The following is a 26,071-nucleotide window of genomic DNA, read 5'->3' on the forward strand; positions in this document are numbered from 1 at the left end:
GTGAAGGAAACCATTGAAGAACGCGGGTTTCATCATTTTGCGTTTTTGCACAATTTTATCGCCCGTGTGAAACCGTCCTGAAGCAACGGTCAAAAGGGCAGCTGACTGGTAAGGGTCAAGATCTTATGCATTTTGTATGGTGTTTCCATAATTTTGTCCGCGCCCTGTATATATAATAATCACACCATTCTTTAACCATTTCCTCCCCTCCTTCATACAGCAAGTCATGAAATACAGAAATAGACCATTTTTTTGGTTACAAGACAAAACCGCCAGTCACGTCTCGGGGAAAAAGTAAACTTTATTTAGTTACCCCTCGAAGTTAAGAGAATGTACGGATGGGCAGATTCCTCTGACGGCGGGGGTCGCTATGATCAGTGCAAGCCGCCGCGGTCACATCACAGCCAACAGGAGGCCCCAGGTTGCCGTCCTCGCAGTCTACAAGCCACATCTGCACCCGCAGGAGGAAGCTGTTCGGATTGTTTGGCCGACGCAGAACCTCTGCAACTACAATTCCCTGCAGATGGCAGGCGTGCTGGGAGTTGTAGTCTTCCAATGTAGGAGACCACTCCCCCACACTTCTAGATGACGCAGCTGATCCAAGTAAATACCGCCTTTGTTTTTACTGCTTTTCTTTTAACCCCTTCATGACCGGCCTATTGTGTGCCTTAAGGACCAAGTGATTTTCAGCATCACATTACAAGGCTTGGCTTTTGTGGGACAAGTTGTATATTTTTAAATGGCACCTCTCCAGGGGGACGTATAATGTGTTGTACAACAAAAGGACTTTAACTGGGTTCAAATATTATATAAAAAAAAAAAAAGTTTGAAACATTTTTTTTAGTCCCTGAAGTGGACTTGAAGATCTAATCATTCGCTCTCTAGAATAGTACACTGCATTACTAATGTAGTGCATTCTACTAAGCCTATGACAGCAGCCTATTAGGCCCCGCCTCCTGCAGAGTCAATTATATGGTGGACATGGAGGCCTTTGTCAGGCTTCCAGCTGCCATGGGAACTCATTGGTACCTTGTGATTGTGGAGTGCCAATGGGTGATGGACAGAACCCCCCCACCCCCGCGGGGTTTGTCCATTCCTGGCAGTTAGAGCAGGAGCCCCGCTGTCAGTAAGACCACTGCCGATTTAAAGCTCCTAAGTAAAAAGGCGTATTGCAGTCACGAAGGGGTTAAGGCTCGTCATATCCCCACACTACTAACACAAAGGTGATAGAATCAGACAGAAGCGCCATCCGTTCAGGAGTCACGGAGTGCGTTCTTCTCTGCATGGTACATAACCAGCAGAGCGCCCCCTACGTATACAGTATTAGCGACAACAGCTTTCACTTTGGAATTAAACGATGTGCAATAAGTCTCTTTTATTAATAGTATTACACAAAACTGATAAATATTCTGGCAGACTTGCGGATAAGTTATGAGGAGATCCCAGCCCGGCGCAAATTCTGTCCAGGCCGCCAGCATCACATGTTCAATCGGGCGCTAATCCCCCCCCCCCCCCCCCCTATTTTCTTGGGCCTGCAGAATTATTTTTTTTTATATACAAAAAGTTATTCTAGTGTATCGGCCTCCGCCGCTAGAGAGCTGCACCCCGCGGCCGCAGAGACCGGTATTACAGTGTTACTAGATACAGAAAACCAGTGAAACGCGTTGGGTGAGACGGTATGGACGGGACATGGGCGGTGATCTACGGTGTAAGGGATAGTGTGAGCTAAGTGAATGAAGGCGCAGACAACACCCCCCCTCCTCCTTCAGATCAGGCAAATTCATGTAAATTTAGCCTAAACAAAAAAAATACACAAAAAAAAAAAACACAAAGTTTCACACAAATACTGTTGTCTCCTTCAAACAAAAAAAAAAAAAAAAAAATGACCTAGAAAGCTAAAAAGACCCAAACATCCCGATATTCAAGTATTTCAGGATTCCTGCACCTCTAGTGAGCTGGGCACGGATGTCTGTGAACAATGAAACCCAGTGCAAAGATAAAAAACAAAGCGGGCGAGGCCGGGAGGCCGAAGTCAGGAGGAGCCGGCCCCCACGGCCCGCGCTCTAGGCGACGAGATGTACTGGAATGTGATGCAGAAGGAATCCGGATTCTTGGAGATCGTCACGGGACTTCAGTACGGAGTAGAGAAAGACAAGGAGGGAATTTTTGGAATGAGTCGGCCCGTCTTTTCTTTTTGTATGTGTGCTCGATGCTGGAGAACAGGGAGATTGCTGAGACGCTGGACGACGGAGTGGACGCAGGGAGTCAGACACACTCGCTTCATACAAACAGTCTTTTTAGGCACTTAATTTTTTTTTTTTTGGCTGGTGTAAGCCCCCAGGTGAAGTCGGAAACCAGTTTGGCAGTTCGTACCGGCCATCACACCGCTGGGTTTCTCGTTTTTTTTAACAAAAGTAATAATTAAAGGGGAAAAAATGGCGACATTATCTTCCCACATTTCCACCTGGGATAGGATTCGGGAGATCTCAGCCGTCGGTCTTGTAGACTTTAGTTTTCCTTGGCTTTGCCGTTCTTGGCCTTGCCGTTCTGGTGTATGGCTCCATTGGCGGAGCCGGTGGACTTGGGGAGACGACGTCCTTTGGTGTAGGCCTGGTACCAGAAGTTAGAGAAGAGGGCGAAGAAGACTGTGCCGTAGATCCAGATGAGGTGGATGAAGATGGGGTACTGGTAGTCACAGGAGGACATGAAGTAATACTGAGTGATGTGGATGGAGACCAAGACGAACTGGATCTGGAAGACAGAAGAGGGCGAGAACATGAAACATGCTTGTGGCCCAAGGTGACTCGGGCCGTAATCTGTGTCAACGCTCTTACCAGCTGGATGGCAGTCATGTGCTTCTTCCACCACAGAAACTTCTGGAACCGTGGCCCAGCAGCGGACAGCCCGTAGTAGAAGTACATGATGACGTGGACCAGGGAGTTGATCATGGCGTGGAAGGATCCCATACCGCCTGCAGAGAAGAGACCGGTCAGAGGAAGAACACGGACTGACTCACAAGCTCATCACAACCAGGGACGTCTGAAGTCCTCACCTGGACCGAACTTTACCCCCCACCACCAACTCCAGGGTAGAACGGAGTGATGGAAGATGTGCAGGAATGTGATCTGACCGTTCTTCTTCCTCAGGACAAAGAAAACCTGTGGCAGAAAGAGAAGAGGGCGAACTAAGAAAGGCGAAGACGGTCCATGCTACTGCGCAGGAAGCAAGATGTCTGCCGTGGTCAGTGGCAACATGTTTAACCCCTTCGCAACCAGCCTATTTTGCACCTTATGGACCAGGCGATTTTCATCATCACCTTGCAAGGGTCAAAAGTGGTTGACAGAGCTGGTTATTCTTGTGGGATGAGTTGTATATTATAATGGCCGCGCTCTCAATGTATTGTATACATTGTAAATGTCTAGTAAGTTTTTTTTTTGGGGGGGGGGGGGGGGGGAATGAGGGCTGGGAATAGGCTGAGTTACATGGCAAACATCCCATCATTATATGCCTAGGTCAGGGACTACAACCCACAGTCCTATAGCTATGTTGAAACTAGGACTCCCAGCATGGCCCGTACAATCAATTACGCCCCAACTTCCCACATCCAGGAAGAATCTGAGCGGACGGCGTCTCATTAACCCTTACACGGTCAGATATTTTATATCTACTAACAGGGCAGCAGTTCGGTCCTTACCGTATCGAGCAGCTCAATAAACTTGGAGAACAGGAAGAGCCAGGCTACTTGCACCATCTAAAGAAAGAAGAAGGGCCACGTTAATCGTTATCCGATGCAGCCGGCCATGTCTGCCAACCCGGAGGTTGTACCAAGAGAAAGTTATCCCCAACCCACAGGTCTGCTGGGACCCCCACCAGCTCTGAGAACAGGGGCCCTACATAAATGGAGCAATAGTCAAGCCGATGCTGCACCAAAGTGCTTGAATAGAGTGGTGGGGTGCATGCTCAACCACCTCTTCAGAACCCCCAGTCTCAGGATGGGTGGTGGTCCCAGCAACCCAACCCTCAATCCTGGCACATGCCCTTTAAGGCTATATTATCCATTAAAGGGGTTGTACTGCAATTACAAGGATCCTTTTCACTTATCTCCAAGGTCTATGGGCATCTTTGAAGACTTAGGCGATGACCCCCTATACAGTAATGGTTTGATGAGGACACTGGGGGTGATTAGCGCCACCTTATGGTTGACGGACGCCAATAACTTTCCCAAAGAGACGCTGCACACCTTTATAACGTTGCGTGCAGTAAATCCCCCCGTCTGTTATACGTGATCTGCCGTCGCTCCAGGGCCCGGGGTGCGGCGTCCTGGTTGTGGTTACTATGGCTGGAGGCAATAGCAAACATCGCGCGGTGTTTATAGAGCAAAGTTCAGCAGGTGGCGGCAGGTGGCAGCGTCTCCGGAGGAGGGCGGAGTCAGCCTCACCTGTCAATGATCAATAATTGGCGCAACACCAGGCAACTTACTCACCCTCAGAGCCATTGGTGAATCGGAGACGTCCACGGGGTCGCAACGCCAGGTGTATCCGGTCAACCAACCCGACATAAGGAACTGCGCCAAAGAGAGATAAGTGAAAACACGGGATGGTTTCAACGCTAGCGCCGTTATCGCTTTATGGCCGCTGTAAATGTTATCGCAGTTTGATAATGTCAAGGTCTGCGTTCTGTCACTTCCTCCTGAGAGGTGTAATCCGCGCCGAGGGATTCATCTTGTGTTATGGAAAGTTCTGCAGCTTTTTATATTCTACTATTCTCAAATCCAATGTTTGCTGTCAGTGAATGGAACATGTTCAGATCCATAACCCTCCTTGACTTATTACTCCTCACAGCTGAGGGTTTGCTACAATTGTATCCAGTGTAGACAATCCTCTGATCACCAAATAGACCAGCAGCACAAATATCTACTGATCCGGATAGTTTGTTACAATGTGTCGGTGCGGTAACGCACATCAGCATGGAGTCCGGGGTGCGTCCCTCAGAGGATCGGCCAGACTGAATACAACTGGTTCAAACATGAATGTCTTCTCTGACAACGAAGCAAGCAGAGATCTTGAGAACGAGGAGCGACTGAAACAAAGTATATCTGGAAGTGTCAGAACACGTAAAAGACGTTCGTCACCGCAAATCGCCATAAAGTGAACCGAAGGAGGAGATGTACAGGGTGGAGTGAAAAAACGGATGCGGCGCCATATCTCATACTGGGGACTTATATGAAGCAACAGGAGCGTACTTGAATGGGAAGACATGCGCTACATGATGGTCCGGCGCGGCTCCTGGGGGCCCCGGAACACAGATTTCATGTTTGTGTTATGGCCCCTATAAGAGCGTAAAACCCATATGCAAAGTTCAAAAGTAGCTTTCTGCATCTCTACGTCCCGGGAGACCGCTGCCATGACGGACGCAAGGAAAGCGGACTGGATGCGGCCTCCTTCTGTGATACATGCATGGAGCAGTTCGCAGTGCAGTCAACGGTTGGCGCTATCATTGTGGAACCATGTTAGTCAACCGCGAAACGTCAATTCAGATGCAACGCAAATTACTAGTAAGAGCGTGACCCAATCAGAAGACAACGCAGATTTTAGCGTCTGTGTGTGGAATTTGGCGCGATCGCCTCTTTGGACCAGTGTTCATTCAGGGACTCAACGCAGATTGGTACCGGAATCTCCTGCCGACTTCCTAGGATCGGACCCTATTGTAGCAGGAGGCGACCGCTTCCAGTACACTTTCCTTACATCAGTCATAGCGGCGATACCGCAGGACTGCATTTACCGTGTGAGGTTTTTTTGTATTGCGAGACGCAGAAATAGACCCCATTGTTTTCAGTGGGTGTATTTACACGTGCGATTATCCTCTCATAGCGACGCTGCAAGACAGAAATATGGCAGCAGGTTGTATTTTTCTGCAGTTTGGTGGAATTAACACGTCCATTATTCCTTAGGAGTGAGAAAAAAATATAAATTTCGCATCACACTCGCAATGACAAGCGAGTTTCATGAAAATATAGGCGCATTTTTTTAAATTTCCCTATTGAAAAAAAAATAAAATTTTTTCCCAAAGCGCGTCGCACTTGCATCTGGAAGAGAAAAAAAAAAAAACGCAGCCCTACAAGCACAAACGTGGTGGGAGTTTCCCGGACAGATGTCGCGCTTGCCATGTACAGCCTAAGAAAGACTCAAAAGCAGATTCTCACGCGCTCCTCTTCAACTTTGCAGCTGGGTTTTACTCTCTGACTCTTACAGGGGCCACAACACAAAATCCATGTTCCGGGGCCCCAGGGGCCCGTGCCATCATGTAGCACATCCATGACTTTCCCTATAGAACCCCAGCAGTGACATTTAGCGCTGCAGCAGTCATGTTGTCTACAGCTTGTATGAAGACAAAATATAACTGGACCGTTTATTCCGCACAGAGTCGTTCCAAAGCCCCCCCCCCCCCACACACACACAAAAAAACCCGCAGTTTTCACGCAGTATTTAAGTTAATTTTAACTGGTCCCGTAAAGTTTCAGTTGCTCCGGATTCTCTCCTCCGCCTCCATCATTTCCGACGTCTGCAGCTCCTCTGAGACACCGCAGGTTCCCCCCCCTATGCGCGCTGCACTTCCAGGATAGGAGAGTGACGTCAGCGAGCTCGACGGATGCGGTAGGCACATCACTGCGCATGATCCTGGAGCTGAAGCGTATGCTGCACTGTGTGGAACGCTTGGCATCTTCAGCTCAATGAAGCCGATCACGCCAATCAGGATCCAAGGGGCGTGGTTTGAGACGATGGAGGAGGGGAATGCCGACAGAAACGCCCCATCAGACCAGTTACAGCTAATTTGCATACTGTGCGAAAAGGGCAATTTTAGAGCCGCGCAGGAAAAAAAGATGGTCTGCCAACGCTGGTCTTTACATTCCTCTTCTTCGGTTCACAATGATGATTTTTTCCATTAAAACTAATGATCTGAACCCCGAGGGCAACGATCCCGACCGCTGACCCCCAAACCCAACTCACCTCATATACGATATAAGCAGACAGGGCGACTAGACTGAAATTATAGACCACCATCAATGGCTTGAGGTCAAAGGGCTTCCGGTTGGCCATTAGTCTCGGCCCTAGGGACAGAACGAAGTAGACGTAGCCCAGCAAGATGGCCCCAGGCAGGAACGGGGAGTGCATGAGGGGGTAATGTCCTATTCGGGGATCTAAGGGGAGACAAGATGATTACAGAGGGTTAAACTTCAGAAACCAGCAGCGAACCGCGGCGGTACTGGAATATATTAAGGCTGCAAGGGAGGGGCGTGTAAGAAGTAATTACGGACTCCCGATGTCTATGGCAGTCAACAAGAAGAGCCGTAATTAGAGATGCAGGAAGGATTATTATATTCCCACGCATTTCGCTGACAAGTCAGGGAGGCTCACAGCCGAGCAGACAGGTGAGCGCTTCACGCCGTGCCCAGAGCGCTTCATTTGTATAACACCACCGGATCGCGTCACGTTATTTGCATCTCCTCTCTACACATCACTTTAAAATAGTAACCGAGGGCAGGCGCGTTTCACAAATGTGTCCGTCTGTCCTATTAGGGCAGGTAAAGGTCATATAGAGGACCGCCTCGAGTCCAGGCTCTACGGTCAAAATGGAGAGCCACTCAATAAGAACGGCTCCCTTCCAGAGGGACCTGCGCAGTCCTTGTAATTACAGGATGGCCGCTCTGTAGAACTACAAACCACCCGCAGCAGCCGTCTCAGTGACTGACGCGAGTGCCAAAAACAGGACCCGGAGGGCGGGGGTTATAAGCAGTTTGCCCTGGGGCCCCGTCTTCTGAAAGTTTGCAATAACCCCTTTAATCCCTTCAGGACCAAAGATTTTTTTATTTTTTCGAACAAAAATGGCTTCCTGTTGAGTATATGAGACCTGATTGGGCGGTGCGGGGGGCGGGGGCTCGGGTTTTTTTGCAGGTTGAGCTGTAGTTTTTATTAAGACCATTTTGGGGAGCTGGGATACAAAAAATTCCCAATCGTGGTATTCTGTCTTTCTTTCAAGGCCTTCACTGTGCGGGAAAACTACTGACATTTTAGTCTTTGGACTTTTATGTACCCGGTGATATCAAATATGTGGGGTTTAATGGTTTCTTTATAGGATAAAAGCCGTGGGGCGGACCTTTTAATGAGTTTAAGAAAAATAAAGATGAAAAAAAAAAAAAAAATCTGTAAATAGTTTTTTTTTTTTTTTTTTTTTAAACTCCCCAAGGGCTGGGCCTAATTGGCATCAATGCATGGCAGCCCTGGGTGCCTTCAGTAGGCTCCGAACTGCCATACTAACCTGTCTACATCCCCGACTGCATTGTGGGGCTTGGGAAGGGGTCCTCCCTCCCACTGACTGTTTAAATGGACGGTTAGCATCTAGACTAAGTGCTCCGATCACGGCAGTTATGGACGGGGCTCCATACACACTTCATGACCGCCTGATATACATTTACTGTCTGTCGTGAAGAGGTTAAAGACACAGTAGAAGCAGAATCCAAGATTGGCAACAGCACGCAAAATAAATTTACTATCAGAGGTATATATACCTATAATCTAACCACATTAAATAATGCAAGGTTCTTAGTATGTAATTTGATCAAACTACATTGGCCCATCCACCAACGTCCAGGTGACCAAGCTCTCAGATGGGTCCTAACACTAATACCAGGTGGTTTATCTCAACCTGGGAAAGCTGAGTTCCTACCTCATGCTCCTCTCTTGGGACTAAGCCTACAAATAAAACCAGGGAGGGTAGGATACCTTATAGATGTTTCAATAGGAGGGACAGGAGGTGAATGGGCGGCAGGTGTGCACGACCCAGTGAAGGCAGCCAAAACTTCACAATATATGGTTAGTGCTGACCCCCTTTTTCCCTTTCTGTACATATATTGTGAAGTTTTGGCTGCCTTCACTGGGTCGTGCACACCTGCCGCCCATTCACCTCCTGTCCCTCCTATTGAAACATCTATAAGGTATCCTACCCTCCCTGGTTTTATTTGTAGGCTTAGTCCCAAGAGAGGAGCATGAGGTAGGAACTCAGCTTTCCCAGGTTGAGATAAACCACCTGGTATTAGTGTTAGGACCCATCTGAGAGCTTGGTCACCTGGACGTTGGTGGATGGGCCAATGTAGTTTGATCAAATTACATACTAAGAACCTTGCATTATTTAATGTGGTTAGATTATAGGTATATATACCTCTGATAGTGAATTTATTTTGCGTGCTGTTGCCAATCTTGGATTCTGCTTCTACTGTGTGTTGCAGCCATGGTTTAACGTGCACCTATACATTTCTATTGGGATATATTTCCCATGGTTAGTGCTGACCCCCTTTTTCCCTTTCTGAGGTTAAAGACACAGACGTTACCCTTCATCCATAGGATGGGTGACAAGCCGCACGGTGGGTCCAAAATAGAAGGAAATCACAGCAGCACCACCAAATTACCACATCAGTGGGAGGTTTCTGAGATTACAATTGCAGAGCTTCACCACAACGTTTCAACGAACGCAGGGGTCTTTCTCAAGAGAAAGACCCCTGCGTGGGTTGAAACGTTGTGCTGTTTGTCTACCATGGAGTGAATAAAAGGGGCATCGTTCAGATGCATTTTTATTGAAGACGCTCTTGTTGCTGCTCACTTATTGCCTATCTATACTAAGCTGCACGGTGGGGTCTAACTACCGGGACCACCATCGACCCCGAGGATAGGAGTCATAAAGCTCCAGGCTCGGACGGTGGGATGGTCACACACGCAGAAGCTTTCCATTCATTTCAATGTGAGTGTCAGAGATAGACGAGTGCTTGAACTCCATCCCCCCAGCAGAGTGGAAGTAGATGTGTGACCACAGCATCATTCATCAGGGACCTTCAGGGCCACCGGTCTTCGGATCAGTGGGGTCTCAGCTGTCAGCCCCCACCAACCACATACTTATCCCCTAGTGTATAACTTCTATTGGCGAGTCAACCCCTTTAAGAGGGGATGTTAAGACCCCACGGTGATGTGTGCTGTACTGTACCTGCTCCCTTCATGAATTCTTCATAGCGCCGCCCCCATTCCGACAGGACCTCCATCTTCACAGCTATTCACAACCTGAAAGACGCAGAAATTACAGGTCATTCTGAGGTTCAACGACAAGAGAAAAAAGACAAAAAAAAAAAAAACACAAAACACATCATTTCTGAAAAATTATTCATTAGACAATTTGTGCAAAGTTTTCCGATATTTCCCCCCGCCCCCCATAAAAATAGGCCACACCCCCAGTCACAAACTCAGCTCATATCGGTACACTATATATGGGGGGGGGTCAGATTGGCTGCCTTGTATAAAGCGGTGCATGGAGAGGCCGGCACGCTCGGCGTAGCTCTGCAGATTGCCTGCAGCGTCCGACCGACAAGCAGCGGAGCTCTACCTGCATTTTGCGGCGGCGAAGCGGTGCATACTGGCGCCATTATAGCAGGTTTACCGGCACGGATTTCATGGCGATTCGGCTGCAGATTCCGCTATGGAAGTCTGGTTGCCATTGTCCCCACTACATGCAGATTTTAAAGAAATGTTACTTCATGCTGCGGGTTTGTCCGTTGACCGGGGCTAAATCCGTATGGAGATCCACGGCAAAATATACGCCGCAGGTTTCTGCAACGGTTTTAGAGGCAAAATCTGCCAATCCAACGTACATTCTGCCGTGTGAACCTCCCTTGGGGTGACGGTAGCTGGAGTAATTGTAAGAAACCACGAATTTGGGTGATAGTCGCCCCGTGTACAAGGGAACGCCAACAGAGCGCTGAGCGAGAAATCGCTCGTTTGTCGCTGCCACTTGGTTTTTAGCTCTCCTGCAATCCAGCGGCTGTCGGCCCGTGTAAACTACTCAATCTGCGAGCAACTCCCCGTTTACGGTGAATGGAGGCGGCAGGTAAGGGCGGCGCTGGGTTTGGAAGAGAGTAGCCATGTTTTTCTAACCTTGGACAATCCCGGCGCCGCTGATCCACCACCGATTGCTGTGGATTTTTTCTGTTGCACATATGAACCCTTAGAGACGTACGGTTATAGCCTGCAGTCCCGGGACGCCGTTCGCCGCACGCGGGAACCTTTCTCTAGGAAGTCGTACATTCGCCCATTTGTTGCCTTTTTACCGGTCGGATTTAGGATTAAGGCCTCAGAATACCTTGATATTATCTGGAAACAAGTCTTATCTGCCCATCATCAGGCTGCCCGGCAGCACAACCCGCTGCCCGGCCTCCTCTTAAACGCCCCGTTAATCTGCCACGCAACGGACGCCCTTATTTCCACGCTGGTCCTGCGTGTGACTAAGCGAGAGCAGTAATTGAAGGGCGAGACGATCCGGATGCCCCTGATCTGTGATAAGCAGCCGTCAGATAGATGAGACGCTGCAGAGCAACAGACCGGCGAGAAGACAATCATCCCAAATGAAGAGCGACAAGACCGGGTCACACGGGGACGGCGCACTGCGAAGAAACGGGAAGACGGGGCTATGGGAGGCTGAAGACGCTTGAACAGGTTCTCCTATTAAAGACATGTCTGATTGGGGTCCGACTGCAGAGACCCCCAGCAATCCAGAGACCAGAGCAATCCTTTGAAGTGAATGGAGAGGCAGTAAGCATGCGCACCACCGCCCCGTCACATGGGGCAGCCGGACATCTCAGTTCCAGGGCTCCTGGGGGCCGCAGCAGTCGGACCCCCACAGACCCTGAATAATTGCCTGGTGGTAAAACCCTTTAAATCACTATGATAACAAGTCCATCTTTTTCATACTTTGTATGTCAGTTCCTCACAGTTTTTTAAGATTTCAGTTTGCTGTCAGTGAACGGAATCACCCATTTACATCCTTGCCTGTGGTTGTTTGCTGCGGACGGGCCCCAGGCTTCATCATCGATACTGAACGGTTATACTTTTAATATACTTTAGTTATACTATTTCTCACAATTCCACTGCTTACTGTCAGTGAATGGAATATTGGGATTTACATTGTTTGGCCATAATACTTCTCCAAGCTGAGGGTTTGTTACATTTGTATCCATGACTACTCTCTTCATCCTGATGGTTTGCTACACTGTATCAGCCTGTAGTCCAACCTGCTCAGCTCACAGATAACTGGATACAATTGTAGCAAGCCCTCAGCTGTGACAAGTATGAGGTCTGTAAGGGGTTTCATGGAAAGTAGGGTCTCCATTCACTGAAAACAAACAGATCGTAAAAAAGGCGAGAAATGGAAACACAAAAAGGGGCACATTTAGAAGCCATTTTGTCAGTTTCTGGTGTAAGGAAAAAAAAAAAAGTGACATTTTTGTGCAAGTGGGGAATTACGCAAAAAGTAGTAACTTTACTTCATTTGCAGCGGCCGCACTGCTTTTCCTGGAAGTGGGCAGGACTTGTCAGGAGGGGGCGTGGCCACCAGGACAGCAAGATTTATGGAGACTTTTAGCCCGGCGTCAAAAAATGTTGAACTTCGTAAATTTCCCCCAAAGCCTATTAGAGTTGCGGCACTTTCAGTGAATGACGATTTAGCGTCGGTTATAAAAACGTACTAAGATACGAGGAGCGACGCGTCCGTGGGCTGAGAGGCACCAACGACAGGATGCAGCTTGTCGTACTCTGCTGACGCCATGTAAGTGGCGGGAAACGAACCTCACGGACGCAATATGGGAACACTGATAAATGTTAGACTTCTAAGATGACCCCAATAGGAAACCCGCGACTTCCTGCCGGCGGCCAGCGCTCCTGGAGGGGCGGCGTGGAACGAGTCGGGCCGGTTTCCACTCTCACCCTAATTATCAGCTTTAGATTCTCGCAGGTGATACCAGACTTGTCTGCGCACGGCGGCCCACGCAGCTCATCGTCCCGGCGCTGTAGGGGGCGTCTCCCCGCCCCGCTCACCTGCAGACAGGCGCAGCAGGAAGTCACCTCCACCTGGCTGCCAGTACCGCCCTTCATCAGCCTTTGTTCTTCTCGTCATCTATGGAGGCCGCGTTTCCATCATCACATTTTACTGCGCATTTCTCACGCTGCATTTAGATGGAACGACTGAGCGAAACCGAATGATAATCGTTTAGTTTAAACGTGAACAAATAACGAACACAAATATCGCTTATCGTTCGTCGTTCTGCAAGAATCGGCCATTGTTTTCTATGGGAGTGTTAACCATATGAATCCCACACTGAGCAGGCGGTTGGACCCGAAGACCCTGGAGGTCCCATCCAACTATTATACTAGGAGGTCATGTGATTTTCACGCGAGTGATGTGCAATTGGCGCAGGTTACTATGTGGACCGCAGGAAAAATTAACCAGAATGTAGAAAAACGTGCGATAAAAACACGCCTGAAGACTGCATGAAAGTCACATGGAAAACATGTTTTCACCGACCAGAATCTCACTCGCCGCGTGGATACGGGCCGCACTCACTCGTATTTACGCTCATATCCGATATGCAGAGCTGAAAACCCACCCATTGCATCGCGATATTCAGAGCTGCGCTCTAACAAGCAGCGTATCCTATTGTGGTCCGTAAAGGGCTGAAACAGTTCACTAATGTGAGTGGAGTCACGGGAAGACGCAAAACGAACGCCGATTTACACATGAAATCAGCGCGGCCTTCTAGTGTTTTTTTTCCGTGTGTGAAATACGCAATAAATACGCGTGCGGAAAAACCTCAATAAGCAGAGAAGACGCAGTCTGAATATGCTACGTAAACGGAAGACGCTTGTGTGAATGAGCCCCTAGAACAATGCCAACTCTGCAGATGCCAGTGCATGGTCACCGACCGGAGTGTGGGGGGCAGATTTACCGCTGCTCCTCGGATGATTTCTCAGATCGCAGCTGACAACCGGGTTCTAGCGAGATATTGGATAAAAGTAGCGAGCCGATGACACGCAGCGTCGCGCTCGCATCAGTGTGCATTCACTTAGTCAGCGCTCCAAGCGAAGGTTTAGTAAACACGCTGCAGTCACCAACGAGGACGGCCATACGACCCAACATAAAATGGTGATCCTCGCTCGCAGGTATCATGCGGACACCGCGATCATTTACCCCAGGATCTGTGCAGATCACGCGGCGCCGCCGCCGATCACGGGAGTTTATCAAACTGTCTAAAAGATAAAACTTAAATCTTATTGTCCCAACCAATCACAGCGCGGCGCTCACTTTGCTTCGGTAATGTGAAATGATTGGTTGTGTCCGGCAACTCAAAAGTTTTATAACTCCTCCCCAAAATACAACAATTACGGTATAAGCCCGTCTTCTGCAATCGCCCCGCAACCGGATCGCATGAATATAGTGACATTCACCGGCCTTCCTGCGTATGTTTTTGTATGTGTGAAAAACACGCAGTAGATCAACAGAAACACGTAACGCACTCGCAGTTTATACTCCGCGGATTTCCACAACCGAATACACGCGTGTCCGTGTACACGAGCCCTCGTCTGCTGATCAGCCGCTCCATGCAGAATGGCCCTTCAGCTAGATCCGTTTAGCTTTTGTTCCGGAACGCTGTGGCCGATGTTATTTTTCTGCCAGGAAGTGTTGTAGAGTCTTCGGCATTTTGTAGCATTCCCCCCCCCCTTAGGTTTTCTCTCTCTACGATGTCAAATACTAAAAAATAAGTACAAAATGGCTAAAACATGAAAGATTCCTGCCACGCGGCGTTATTTCATACAAGTATTTTGAAAAAGCTGAAGGGGAAAAATAAGCCTGTTATGGCGGCCGCTGGAACATTACTCCTAGTAGTGACAGCCACGCCCACAAATACCTTGAAAAAGCGCGGTTTATACTTTACTACAGACGGCACAGAAGGAAAAAAGCGCTAAAAAAAACACTTTCTAAAAATGGTTGCGTGTGAAGCGCCTGAGCAGAACCCGCGCAGCAGCTTGCAGCGCTGCAGAGGCGGCCATGATGATGCAAGTGGTACTAATCTCTAGCCAGCTAATGCAATAATCGGAGGCGGCGCAGGTGAGGCCATCCGCGCTCGCCGTTATCTGCAGACTAGATTTATCTTGCAGGAAAAAGCTGCAATAAAGTCATAAAAGGAAGTGCAGATAATAAGCCCGACGGCGCGAACCTCCGGTCCGCAGGACGGCTAGTACCAGCGTCATCACAGTCCTGGCGGGCTCATATCACGCCCCCCCCCCCCTCCCCCGACTGCTCTTTAGGGAGGCCACGATCAGTTTGGGGGCCTCTTCACGAAAAACTATAAAAAATAAAAAACATAAAAAGCCACAAGATGTTAAAAGTGAAACAAAACCCATCATGCAGCGGCGTGGCGGACCCCGCTGAGCCCGTCTAGAGCCGCTGCACTCCCGTATCACCGCGGATGTGGCACGGCGCTATCCTGCCGTAGAAGCAGTGTCTCTGGAACGCAGCACGTCACTTTGCTTTTGACGGTAGCGCACTGTACAGCAGCTTTATAAGAACTACACGCGTGTGCGCGGGGCCTTCAGCCGCAGTGGATGCCAGCTGTGAGCCGTGACCCTGCATACGGCTGTGAAGTTGTACTGGGCATGACTGCGTACTCACACAGTACTTCGCGCTGGCACGGATAGCCGCCACTCATACGCAATGTGATTGTATATGGGCTTCAGGTATATCCGTGACCATAGAGAACAATTGGCGCTGCGTCACGGATCTCCACTGTAAAATAGAACATGCTGCGTTTTTACACTCGCAGATTACACAATTGCGACTTCCTAATTGGAACTGCGCAATTCACTGCATTTGATTGATCCGCTTATTACCACGGATCATACGCTTGCAGAATTCAAACCCAATTGTGTGAGACCGGCTTACTGTGACCAGAGAGTATCCGCAGCCCACGCACATATCTGCACGTCGCTGGGCATTGTTAGTGCCACAGAAGTGATCTACGATTCGCCCATCAGGTGCGGTCAGGATATAGTGGGGTGCTGACTGCGTTAAATCATTAGGGGTACAGCATTTCCTCTAGGATACTGATCCAGTTATCGCTGCGCACTATTTTTTAGCGGAATGCGCAGCGGTAACCTCAGACCTTTTACCGTACCAGCAGCGTGGAGGAGGTTTTAAGAAGTTTCGCTGCAGGAAGCAGACAGCTCTGTAGGCTGCCCAGTGGCCCAGGCCGGTACTGCAGGCACAGTCCCATTCACTTCTATAGGTGCCAACCCAGACCGCTGCTCAGCGTACGGCGCTGCCCGCCGGAAGTGGGACAACCCCTTTGACCAATTGAAAGACTAAGCTGCGTAAATCTACAGCGCTTGGTCTTTGGCTTCAATCCCAGCCAAAGATAAATATGCGGCGCTGTATTAAAGCCCCTGTATTCTAGCGGAACAGAGTTGGGTTCTCCGCTGTCAGACAACTGAGGACCCAAAGGAGAAGACGAGCGGCTTCTAACGGCTTCGGTCTTCTCCTTTACAGGCTGTGTAGTGCTCAGTAAGCTTTATGTAAGGAATGCAGGAAATGGCGCGGCCGCTTCCTGCATGTGACCTGGTGATCATGTGACAGGCAGTGACTCCCGACACGTCACAGCTGCAGGGTCTTAGCAGACCCCTGACCCGCTCTGCCAGAGACTACTGTCAAGCTAGGGGGTGGCTGACCCCATAGCTGAATAACGTGAATGTCCCCCCCCGGTGTTATCGGCCGTCACGAGGGACAAAGAGGTCACATAATTCTAAAAAAAATAAATTATAAAATAGAGTTCCAGAACGCGGCCGCTCTCACACTCACCGCGATTAGCGCGCCGTTTGTAACGCTGGGCTTAACAGACCTGCGCACAAACACCGCAATTTTCGAGCGCAGTCTGCTCTATTTTCGCAAGTTTTAGCACATTTTGGGCACACCTCAAGCATCACGATGGGAAAAATGCTCTCAAACGCTGTGACATGCGTTAAAAAAAACGCAATTTCGAACACAAATGCGTTCACAAAAAACAGAGAAAGCAACCTAAAATATATTAAATGAAAACGACCCACCGCCGACAACATAAACCATCGCTATATCTGCTGAGGTGTCAGATAGCGGAGGTCACGCACACAAGGTGACCAGGCTCAGGACGCCCCCTACAGACCACCAGTAGAGGGGAGCGTCTGACCAGTCGACAGGCACCAGCAGCTCCAACTCTTTTATTATCAGCCATCCAGAGACAGGAGCCACCATTGTTACCCCTGTGTCTGTCAGAACCATTACCAGGCCCTCGGCTAAAGGACATTTGGTCTCACGGCGCCGACCGCTGCACCCACCGCATGCACGGCCTACGGCCTCGGGCCCCCACTGTCGCCCCCACCGCATGCACGGCCTACGGCTTCGGGCCCCCACTGTCGCCTCCGTTTGCAGTGATGTTGTGAACGATGAAACTGGACGCTGCGGAGGGGAACCGGTCTGTCTTCAGCGATGAATCCAGGTTCCTGTCTGGGAGACCTCGGGGTGAGCGCCTTATTCCTGCCCCCTGCTGGTGTGATGGTCAGGGGGGCCATCGCATACGACAGTCGGTTCCCCCTAGTAGTGGCACGAGGGACAATGTCAGGACATCCTGCAGCCACGTGTGTTCCTCTAATGGCGGCTTCCAAGAGGCAGCAGGATAATGCTCGGCCGCACACACAAGGGGGTCACAGGAAGCCCCCACAACATTGTTACACCTCCGTGGCTGCCCGGTCACCAATAGAACCTGTATGGGACCATCTGGGATGCCAACTTCACCAGTTTACATGATTTAGAGGCTCAGTTACAGCAAATGTGGAGCGAGATGCTGCAGGATACCATACGGAACCTGTATCCCTTCATGCCCGCCCGTCTCACATCTTGTACCCAAGCTAGAGGTAGTACAACAGGGTACTAGAGCCTCCATGGCCACCTGTATCATATCTTGTATCCAAGCTAGAGGCAGTACAACAGGGTACTAGAGCCTACATGCCCACCGGTATCACTTCTTGTATCCAAGCTAGAGGCGGTACAACAGGGTACTAGAGGCTCCATGCCCCCGTATCACATCTTGTATCCAAGCTAGAGGCGGTACAACAGGGTACTAGAGGCTCCATGCCCACCGGTATCACATCTTGTATCCAAGTTAGAGGCGGTACAACCAGGTACTAGAGCCCCCATGCCCGCCTGTATCACATCTTGTATCCAAGCTAGAGGCGGTACAACAGGGTACTAGAGCCTCCATGCCCACCGGTATCACATCTTGTATCCAAGTTAGAGGCGGTACAACAGGGTACTAGAGCCTCCCTACAAGGGGTCGGTTCTCCACAATAAGGCCCAATGCCCACAGGCAGATTTGAATTGTGGAAGTCATGCAGACGATCCGCAGTTCAAGCCGCCCATAGGGAAAAACGGGCGTCTGCAACTGAATTAGAGCACGTGGATTTGATTTGCAGACCTTTGGGAGTGGAAATCTAATTGCAGCATGCTCCATGTCGGTGCGGTTCCTGGACGGACGGCCTCCATGCAGATTCCGTGGGGAAGCGGGAGTTTGGAAACCCTCTACTGCACATGGGCGCTGGCCGGCAGTTTCACACACATCCGCAGTAGAGAAAAAAGAAGACCTGGATGGGTAAGCAGGTTCCTCGGCCGCGGGCGGGCAGGGTCAGATTCTGCTGCGGACTCCCACATGTGGAATGCGATCCGCCCGTGGGCACGGGCCCTAAATGGTCCTTTTGCTCTGATATTACAATCACAGAGTTTCCTTCCGTGCCGACAACTTGTTTCAGGTTCTGTTCGCTGACTTCACTGCAGATTTACATTTAATAAAAGACAAAACGTAGCGCTATTTATCCTATAAAGCAGGGGTCCCCAACTCCAGTCCTCAGGGACCCCCAACAGGTCATGTTTTCAGGATATCCTATGGTAAGAACCCCTGCGGCAATCTCTGAGGCCCCGACAATAATGACATCACCTGTGCAACACCGAGGAGATCCTGAAAACATGACCTGTTGGCGGTCCCTGAGGACTGGAGTTGGGGGAACACTGCTATAAAGTATTGGAGGGCACAATGGGCAATTACAGCCAGGGAGTCCCTGCAGTTCAATCACAGGATAGATCCTTTTTGGGCGGAGGTGGACTGAACAGAAAAAAGGCTCTATGGCGCAGATGCGAATGAGCCGTCACTGCATTACCTGCGATTCGCCATCCTCTGACATCTACCCCAGATGACTGCGGCCCGGAGCACGCTGCGCTGCAGATATATGTCGGGGATCATTCCAATTATATACCTCTAACGATGCCACTGCGGGATGTGCTGCCCAATGACAAGTGTGGTAGAAGGCGTTTCATGGTGTCCAGTACAGGTTGGCGCAGTCTCCTGCCCAATGACAAGTGTGGTAGAAGGCGTTTCATGGTGTCCAGTACAGGTTGGCGCAGTCTCCTGCCCAATGACAAGTGTGGTAGAAGGCGTTTCATGGTGTCCAGTACAGGTTGGCGCAGTCTCCTGCCCAATGACAAGTGTGGTAGAAGGTGTTTCATGGTGTCCAGTACAGGTTGGCGCAGTCTCCTGCCCAATGACAAGTGTGGTAGAAGGTGTTTCATGGTGTCCAGTACAGGTTGGCGCAGTCTCCTGCCCAATGACAAGTGTGGTAGAAGGTGTTTCATGGTGTCCAGTACAGGTTGGCGCAGTCTCCTGCCCAATGACAAGTGTGGTAGAAGGTGTTTCATGGTGTCCAGTACAGGTTGGCGCAGTCTCCTGCCCAATGACAAGTGTGGTAGAAGGTGTTTCATGGTGTCCAGTACAGGTTGGCGCAGTCTCCTGTGCTTTGCTATACAGATAATAGAGGTTTGCAGCACCCAGACGAGGTGGTTTTAGTCTTTTGTAGGTATATGGGGCCTTTGTATTATATGTGACATATAGGCCAAGAGCTCTCCTGGCGAACACCCAAGTAGGGTGCGGATGTAGGGAGCACTGAGCCCGGCTCCTGCGCATTGACCGGGGTTCTACTGAAACCAGCTGATCGTAGAAGAATCCCACTGCGGTCCGCCCCTCTCTGAATAGCATTTATATCCCCGGAAATCTGGTCAGGTGATCACAGCGAGAGCGAGGCATCAGTATTCCTTGCATACAGTTTAAAGGGACCCGGACACGTGTGGAATATTTCTGCAGGACGCTTCTTAAAGGTGCAGGACATTCTGCACCAACATCCGCAGCTCCTTCAGGTGGTCTTACAGGAATACTGCGCAGGTGTGAGAGGTCCCCAGTAGGACAAGTCTGACAACCGCCGTTACTTTAGCGAGTCGATGCAATGCACAAGAGCAACCAACACATCCAGTTCTGCGACATCTGTCACTTAAAGGATCCTGACATCTTGGCGACAATTTGCGCGACTGTGTCAGCGGCACAGAAACAGACGCGGTCACAGAACTTGTCACGCCAGTGATTAACAGTCAGGAGAGGTTGTCCTTGATCAAGGATGTAGGCGGAAAGTACAGATCAAAGCAAGCAGACTGGGGGTTGTAGTTTCCCAATAACATGCTGGGAGTTGTAGTGTTAGACCACAGTGCCTACAGACAGATCAGACTGAAGCTAAGGGACACATGAGAAGCTGCAGACCATTGCAGAAGGGACCCAGGGGTCACGATGACCCCGCTGATCAGACATGTATTTATGGCCCACGAGCTACAACTGACAGACCGTAGTGGTCGCTGCGCCGAGTCACATACAAATATATAGTCCATGTGAAAAACAAGAAGCACGCCCCATTATGGTCCCGCCCATTCAAGTCAACAGAGACGCCAAAAAAAGCCCCAAAACACGGATAGTACTGGTGTAGGTTTTTTTGCTGAAGTGAAACATTAATTACATGTAGAATAAAAAAACGGACAGACAGACTGCGAACGGACGTCACACGGAACCCAAAAGATGAGGAAAAATAAAAAGACAACTTTAAAGCGCTCGTGCGAATTCAGCCTTATGTGACGGATATGTGATAAACACTACAGAACCCTACTAACGAATCCCGCGTTCCAGCTGCGCCTTGCGACAAATGCAAAGTGTTGCCACGGAATTAAAGCCACTTAAAGCAAAATTCCATTAATCCGGCAATCCAGAAACCCAAATATATGACAGCCGCGTTGCGGATTCCGGTCTGGTCTGATCATTTACATTAGTTGCAGTGCGGGTCTGGAGACCCTTTTCGGGCGGCCCGCCTCTGGTGTGTGGCATAGCGGGGAGGCAAAACGCAACTTGCATAATACAGGGAGTCTGTGCACCCTATATATCTCAGGCACAGCTTGAAGCTCGGGGGCCCCAACCATCACGCACCCCTTCTAGTTCTTCCAGCCCCTGCATGCAGTAAGGGCTCATTCACAGAGGCGCATGCAGCTTCCGGTCCGTGAATATGCAGCGTTTTCACGTACATCCCCTCCGCATCTGGTCTGCTTGGGTAGTTTTTTGTACACATTTCTTGGCGTACGTGAAAAACGTTAATAAATGTAGGCCCACTGATTTCAATGCGCCATTTCTGTCCTTAATACGGACCAAAATAGGACATGTTTTCTGTTTTTTTCACGCACGTGTAAACGCAGGTCTCAATACCCCAATGCAAATCGATGGGGTTTCAGCACTGCGTAAATCCGCCTGTGTGAATGAGCCCTAAGCGTCCCAATGCCATCTCTACGGGGTTTATTAGTGAAGGCGTGATTTGTGCGTTTTATTCTAGTTCCCGACAGGTGAAATCTAAATTTGGTGAATATTTAGAGGCGCTGAAAAAATTAGTAGATGTGCCAAAAAAGTTCAAAATTTAAATGAAGTTTATGAAAGAGGCACGCAGGCCACAAAACAGTCAATAGAGGAGGCGTAAGAAGCTGAGATGCGCCACAGTTTATGCACGATGCGCCAAAATTCATGTAAATGTGCCAATACACGGAGTGGCCAAGCGTCCGGATTCACCGCCATATAAAGGACGTTATTCCACTAAAATAATAAGCAATGCGAGCGCCAAAGTGAAATCGCTTTTCTGACTGCGCTCAAAGATTACCTCGGAGGCTGAAGGACCGCACGATAAAATTGCTCCAAATTCGGCACATATATAGCAAAAAATTGCACCAACCCATTATCTAGTTTAGCTTGGCCTAATCTGCGTTTAGCTTTGCGCATATTTTCATGAATGTGTCGAACCATCCGACAGGCCACGCCCACATTCACATCCGCAGCTTTTTATTCTGTTTGGCACAAATCAGTTGTAAACAGGTCGTAAAAATAGTACGCTGTTATTCTGGCGCAAATTAGGCCACAAACCTGGTGAAAAAAGCTTGGTAAATAGCCCCCACATCTCCCCCACGGCAAACAAGCCCCAAACTGACTGCAAAACCCTTCATCTAGCAGGCTGGGACTTGTAGTCCTACAACATATACAATGTAACGGCCGACGCACCTGAACGATCACAGCGGGCGCCGAGACGTTTGGGTTATTCTCTACAGATGCCTCAGCCGATCCCCTAAAGCTGGCAGCGTGCGCCCAACGCATTATATAAGGACCCAGCCCTTGTATCCACAAGTAATGTGACAAACCACAAAGCCGTTCACACCCAGATATGTCATTTGAGGGAAAGGTGACGGAACCGCCTGCAGGATGCACGCCACGAAACTTCCAGCTTGTGTGCCAGAGGCAGTTAAAGGGGCGCTCTACATCAAGCGTCACCTTTCCATTTGCATGCAGTGTGTTATTCTCTGTTATCAGCCATTTTGCATACTGGAAACGCAGACGAATATCACGATTTTATCGCCGCTTCTGACACGTTACGCTTCCGTGAGCAGCAGCTCACCGCCGACTTTAGGTGTAATGTCCCTTTAACTTAAAATATTGACTGAAGCCAAGGAGGCGCAGGAAGGAAGCGAAGCGGAAACGTTTGTAGCTTCTGACCTTACGAGACCCAGAATATTACTCCATTAGTTGTGAAGCGTCATGAAGCGGGCACAGGCGTGTTCACTGCTGACATCACGAGGTGGCGAGTCACATGAGACGCTGCATCGTACGGTGATGACCGCCCGGACAGGATCTAGCGAAACAACATGAATTACGCAGCCTATTTCTGCAATTACCCGCACAGTCCTACGCAAAGATGGTGGCACCTGCTGTAACCTCTCACCTACTTACCGCCAACCCAAAGGTGCGGCGTCCTCTAAAGAGTCATTCCTCAACAAAGAACTTAAGTCAGCTCAGGCGTAGCTCCCCTCCCCCTCCCTGAAGTTCACGGTCCCTCAGTCTGACTCCACAGGTTGTGTGGTGGTCTCCTGCTCTCTGCCGCGGCTTGACATTCCACCTTGTCCACCAGCCCCCACCCTGGGCCTCTCCAAGATCGCTAGCTACAAGCAGGTCCTTCTGCAAAGATGCCCCAAGGCGGCGTTCACACGATGCAGTTTGTGAAGCTAAAACCGGAGAAGTCATCATCGCTCGCTGACCGATACGAACTGAGATGCGTTATCTGCGGCGCATCAACGAGGGGCGCTAATTCAGAGAATAATCATGAAAGGCTGAATGACAAACTCAGCTCTGCTACATCATTGCTATGAAAATACAAGTCTGAGACTCCAGAAAACTTGTAGCAAACTTTCCCAGCGACAATCTGATTGCACCGCGGACTATCACACCCATCCTTCCCCTTCCTCGCCCGCCTTCCTCTCCGCTCACACAAGACATTCCAGATGTGACAGACTTCATCCAGGCTCAGCCAGTGGGTGGGAAAAAGAGAGCCGGGCGACCTTCCCTCCATCCTGTGCCTGGCACACTCAGCGACTGGCACATACATACACTTATGGCTTAACGCTTTCTTGCCTGGCATCCACATATCAGTCAGATGGATTATGGGCCTGTCACCCTTCGCCGTGCCACATGGGACTGGTGGCAAGAAGGCACCAAGACTTTACCAACGGCTCCAAGACACATAGGCACACTTTCCCAGCCCCCTTAGGTGCCAGCTTTGCCCACCATGGAAGAAGTTACTTACCTGGTGTTGTGAAGTGGGTTTCTGACACTCCCAAGCCTGACAGAGAGCGTGAAAGAGGGAAAGGAGGAAGGAAGGAGAAAGAGAGGGAGATCTGGGTAACCCCACCCCTGTGTGACTCAACTTCACTGCAAACAGCAGAGCTGCTGCTAATTAGGGAGGGCTCAGAACAGGAGACACTGATGGGGCAGGCCCAGCACAACAGGCAGAGCAGGCGGGCACACCCTGCCTCACCCTCCCCAGCTGGAGGAAAGGAGCCCCTGGCCCAAAGCCTGGATGATGCTCAGTCCAGTGGATGGGGGAACTACAAATTCCAGCAGCTTGGCCTTCTAAAACTGCAGCAGAAACGCCGGTTACTGCATAAGTAGCACAAGTTACAATGTATCAATCTAACAGTATTTACAATGCGTCACTCCATGCAGCAAGAAGCGTCTATACAATGTATCGAGAAAGTATCACTGTGGGCTCCAACTAATAATATGTTTACAATGTATCACTCTGACTGGGGGGGGGCCGAGTATATACCGGACTGTAGGGCTCCTTCACAGCGGATTACAGAATATCTGCCATATGCTGCCATGTTGCTGTTCACACATTTTGCGCAAAACATGGAAGCAATAAAGATCGCAGCATGTTCTGTCTTGGCGTGTATTACGCACTCGTACACGCCAAGATAGTGCATGGCGATCAGCGTCTGACAGTAAATTCACAATGTTATTGCATACTAGCTGCACGACTGTCGCATGCGAGCCTTGCGTGAAGCCGCCCTTATGATAATTCCAGGACGCTGTGCAGATGAAAAAGCAGGTTTAAGGCCGTATTCACACAGAACGTCTAAGCTGCGGAAACTACGTTTCTACAGATGGGCGGGGTTAACAAGCTCTGCAGAGTTGGCTGCGTTTTATGTTGCGGATTTTATTTATGTACTTGTGTTTTTATGTGTGATTCTGCAAGCAGAAATTGCGCAGAATTTACTGCCTGTGTGAAGACAGCATGATGGTGCGTTTACACTGGTGAGCGCAATTGTTTATGAGAGTGGGAAGCATTTTGCAAGAAAAAACGCATCACATTGTGATACATTCGATATTCACGTGCGTGAAAACTGCATGTTTTAATAGTAAAAAAATTAAAACACATAAAAATTGCATCTACATGCGACCGTGATGAGATTTTATTTTTCACTAACCCTTTAACATCCTTGGGCCCGTTTTTTGTAGGATCACCTATAAATAGAGCCGGCTGCAATGTTTCTATCTTCCAGGATCGCTGTGAGATAAATATCACACATGTAAAAAAATACACCCATTGCAAAATAGGGATTCTTTTTTTTGTGCGACTTTTGTCGCTGCTGAGGGTGCAAAGATTTTGGAGGTGAGAGAGCGCAATATCTTCTGAAATCAGCCGCAGAAGGGCAGCTAACTTCAAGTCAAAATCCACACCGATGCATCCTGCGAGTACAATCCAATTTTTGATACGCAGCAAAAGACTTGATTTGGCAATTTTCATATGAAACATTTCTGTTTTGTTCTTTATTGATTTCAATAGGTTTTCGTTACGTTTAATTCTGTTCTGTTAATTTTCACTTTACACAAAGAACAAATGGCGCCGCTGACCGTGATATTTATTCTGTTTAAAAAACGGAAAAGAAACAGAATAATGAAAACCCGGTGAAATCACTGAGGAACAACACGGAAATGTTTAATTCTGTTCATATTTCTGATTCCCTGATCCTCAAACTGATTGCTGAAATCATTGAAACGCTGACCTGTGGCTACTTACACACGGCTGAGCGCGATATTAGGCCGTGAAACGCGGCCGACATCAGGCTCGTGCACGTGCGATTTTTCTGTCAGAAATGCCTCCCGTCACTTCTGTGAGGTTGCGATCCTCCGGCGCGGCTTAAATTTACGCCATCCTGTCTGGTTTTAAAACAGGCCATAAAGGACGTTGTAAAAGGCTGTAAGATGCAGAAGATCGGTGAATACGTACATCCGTCACTTTCATACTCTGATACACTTTCTGTAATTTTGCGCTATTGTGGCCGACTGGTGGAGGGTACAGCAGATTATCTCCCAGGATGTACCTCTAAGGCGATACTTCTAGGTGGGGACTCTGGATACATAGTATCGCCCCTGCACTGACGAGCCGGA

At 49.3% G+C, this 26,071-nt stretch overlaps 1 protein-coding gene across 3 annotated transcripts; it reads right to left on the reverse strand.

The window, feature by feature from the left end:
• Positions 1–281: 281 nt before the first annotated feature.
• On the reverse strand, positions 282–24,061 carry ELOVL1 (ELOVL fatty acid elongase 1). 3 transcript variants are annotated; one of them, XM_066597924.1, is made up of 8 exons: positions 23,925–24,061; positions 10,033–10,106; positions 7,008–7,198; positions 4,484–4,564; positions 3,695–3,751; positions 3,053–3,158; positions 2,835–2,971; positions 282–2,751 (listed from the first exon to the last, which is right to left on the reverse strand). In XM_066597924.1, exons 2-8 carry the CDS (start codon positions 10,085–10,087, stop codon positions 2,509–2,511), a joined length of 870 nt encoding a protein of 289 aa, XP_066454021.1. In that variant the 5' UTR covers positions 10,088–10,106; positions 23,925–24,061; the 3' UTR covers positions 282–2,508. The 3 variants fall into 3 exon arrangements, with proteins under 3 accessions (XP_066454021.1, XP_066454023.1, XP_066454022.1); XM_066597926.1 differs by lacking the exon at positions 23,925–24,061 and adding an exon at positions 22,841–22,949; XM_066597925.1 differs by lacking the exon at positions 23,925–24,061 and adding an exon at positions 22,352–22,375.
• Between the last annotated feature and the right edge of the window lie 2,010 nt (positions 24,062–26,071).

Source organism: Eleutherodactylus coqui, chromosome 3 (genome assembly GCF_035609145.1).
Source record: "Eleutherodactylus coqui strain aEleCoq1 chromosome 3, aEleCoq1.hap1, whole genome shotgun sequence".
NCBI classification, from domain to species: domain Eukaryota; kingdom Metazoa; phylum Chordata; class Amphibia; order Anura; family Eleutherodactylidae; genus Eleutherodactylus; species Eleutherodactylus coqui.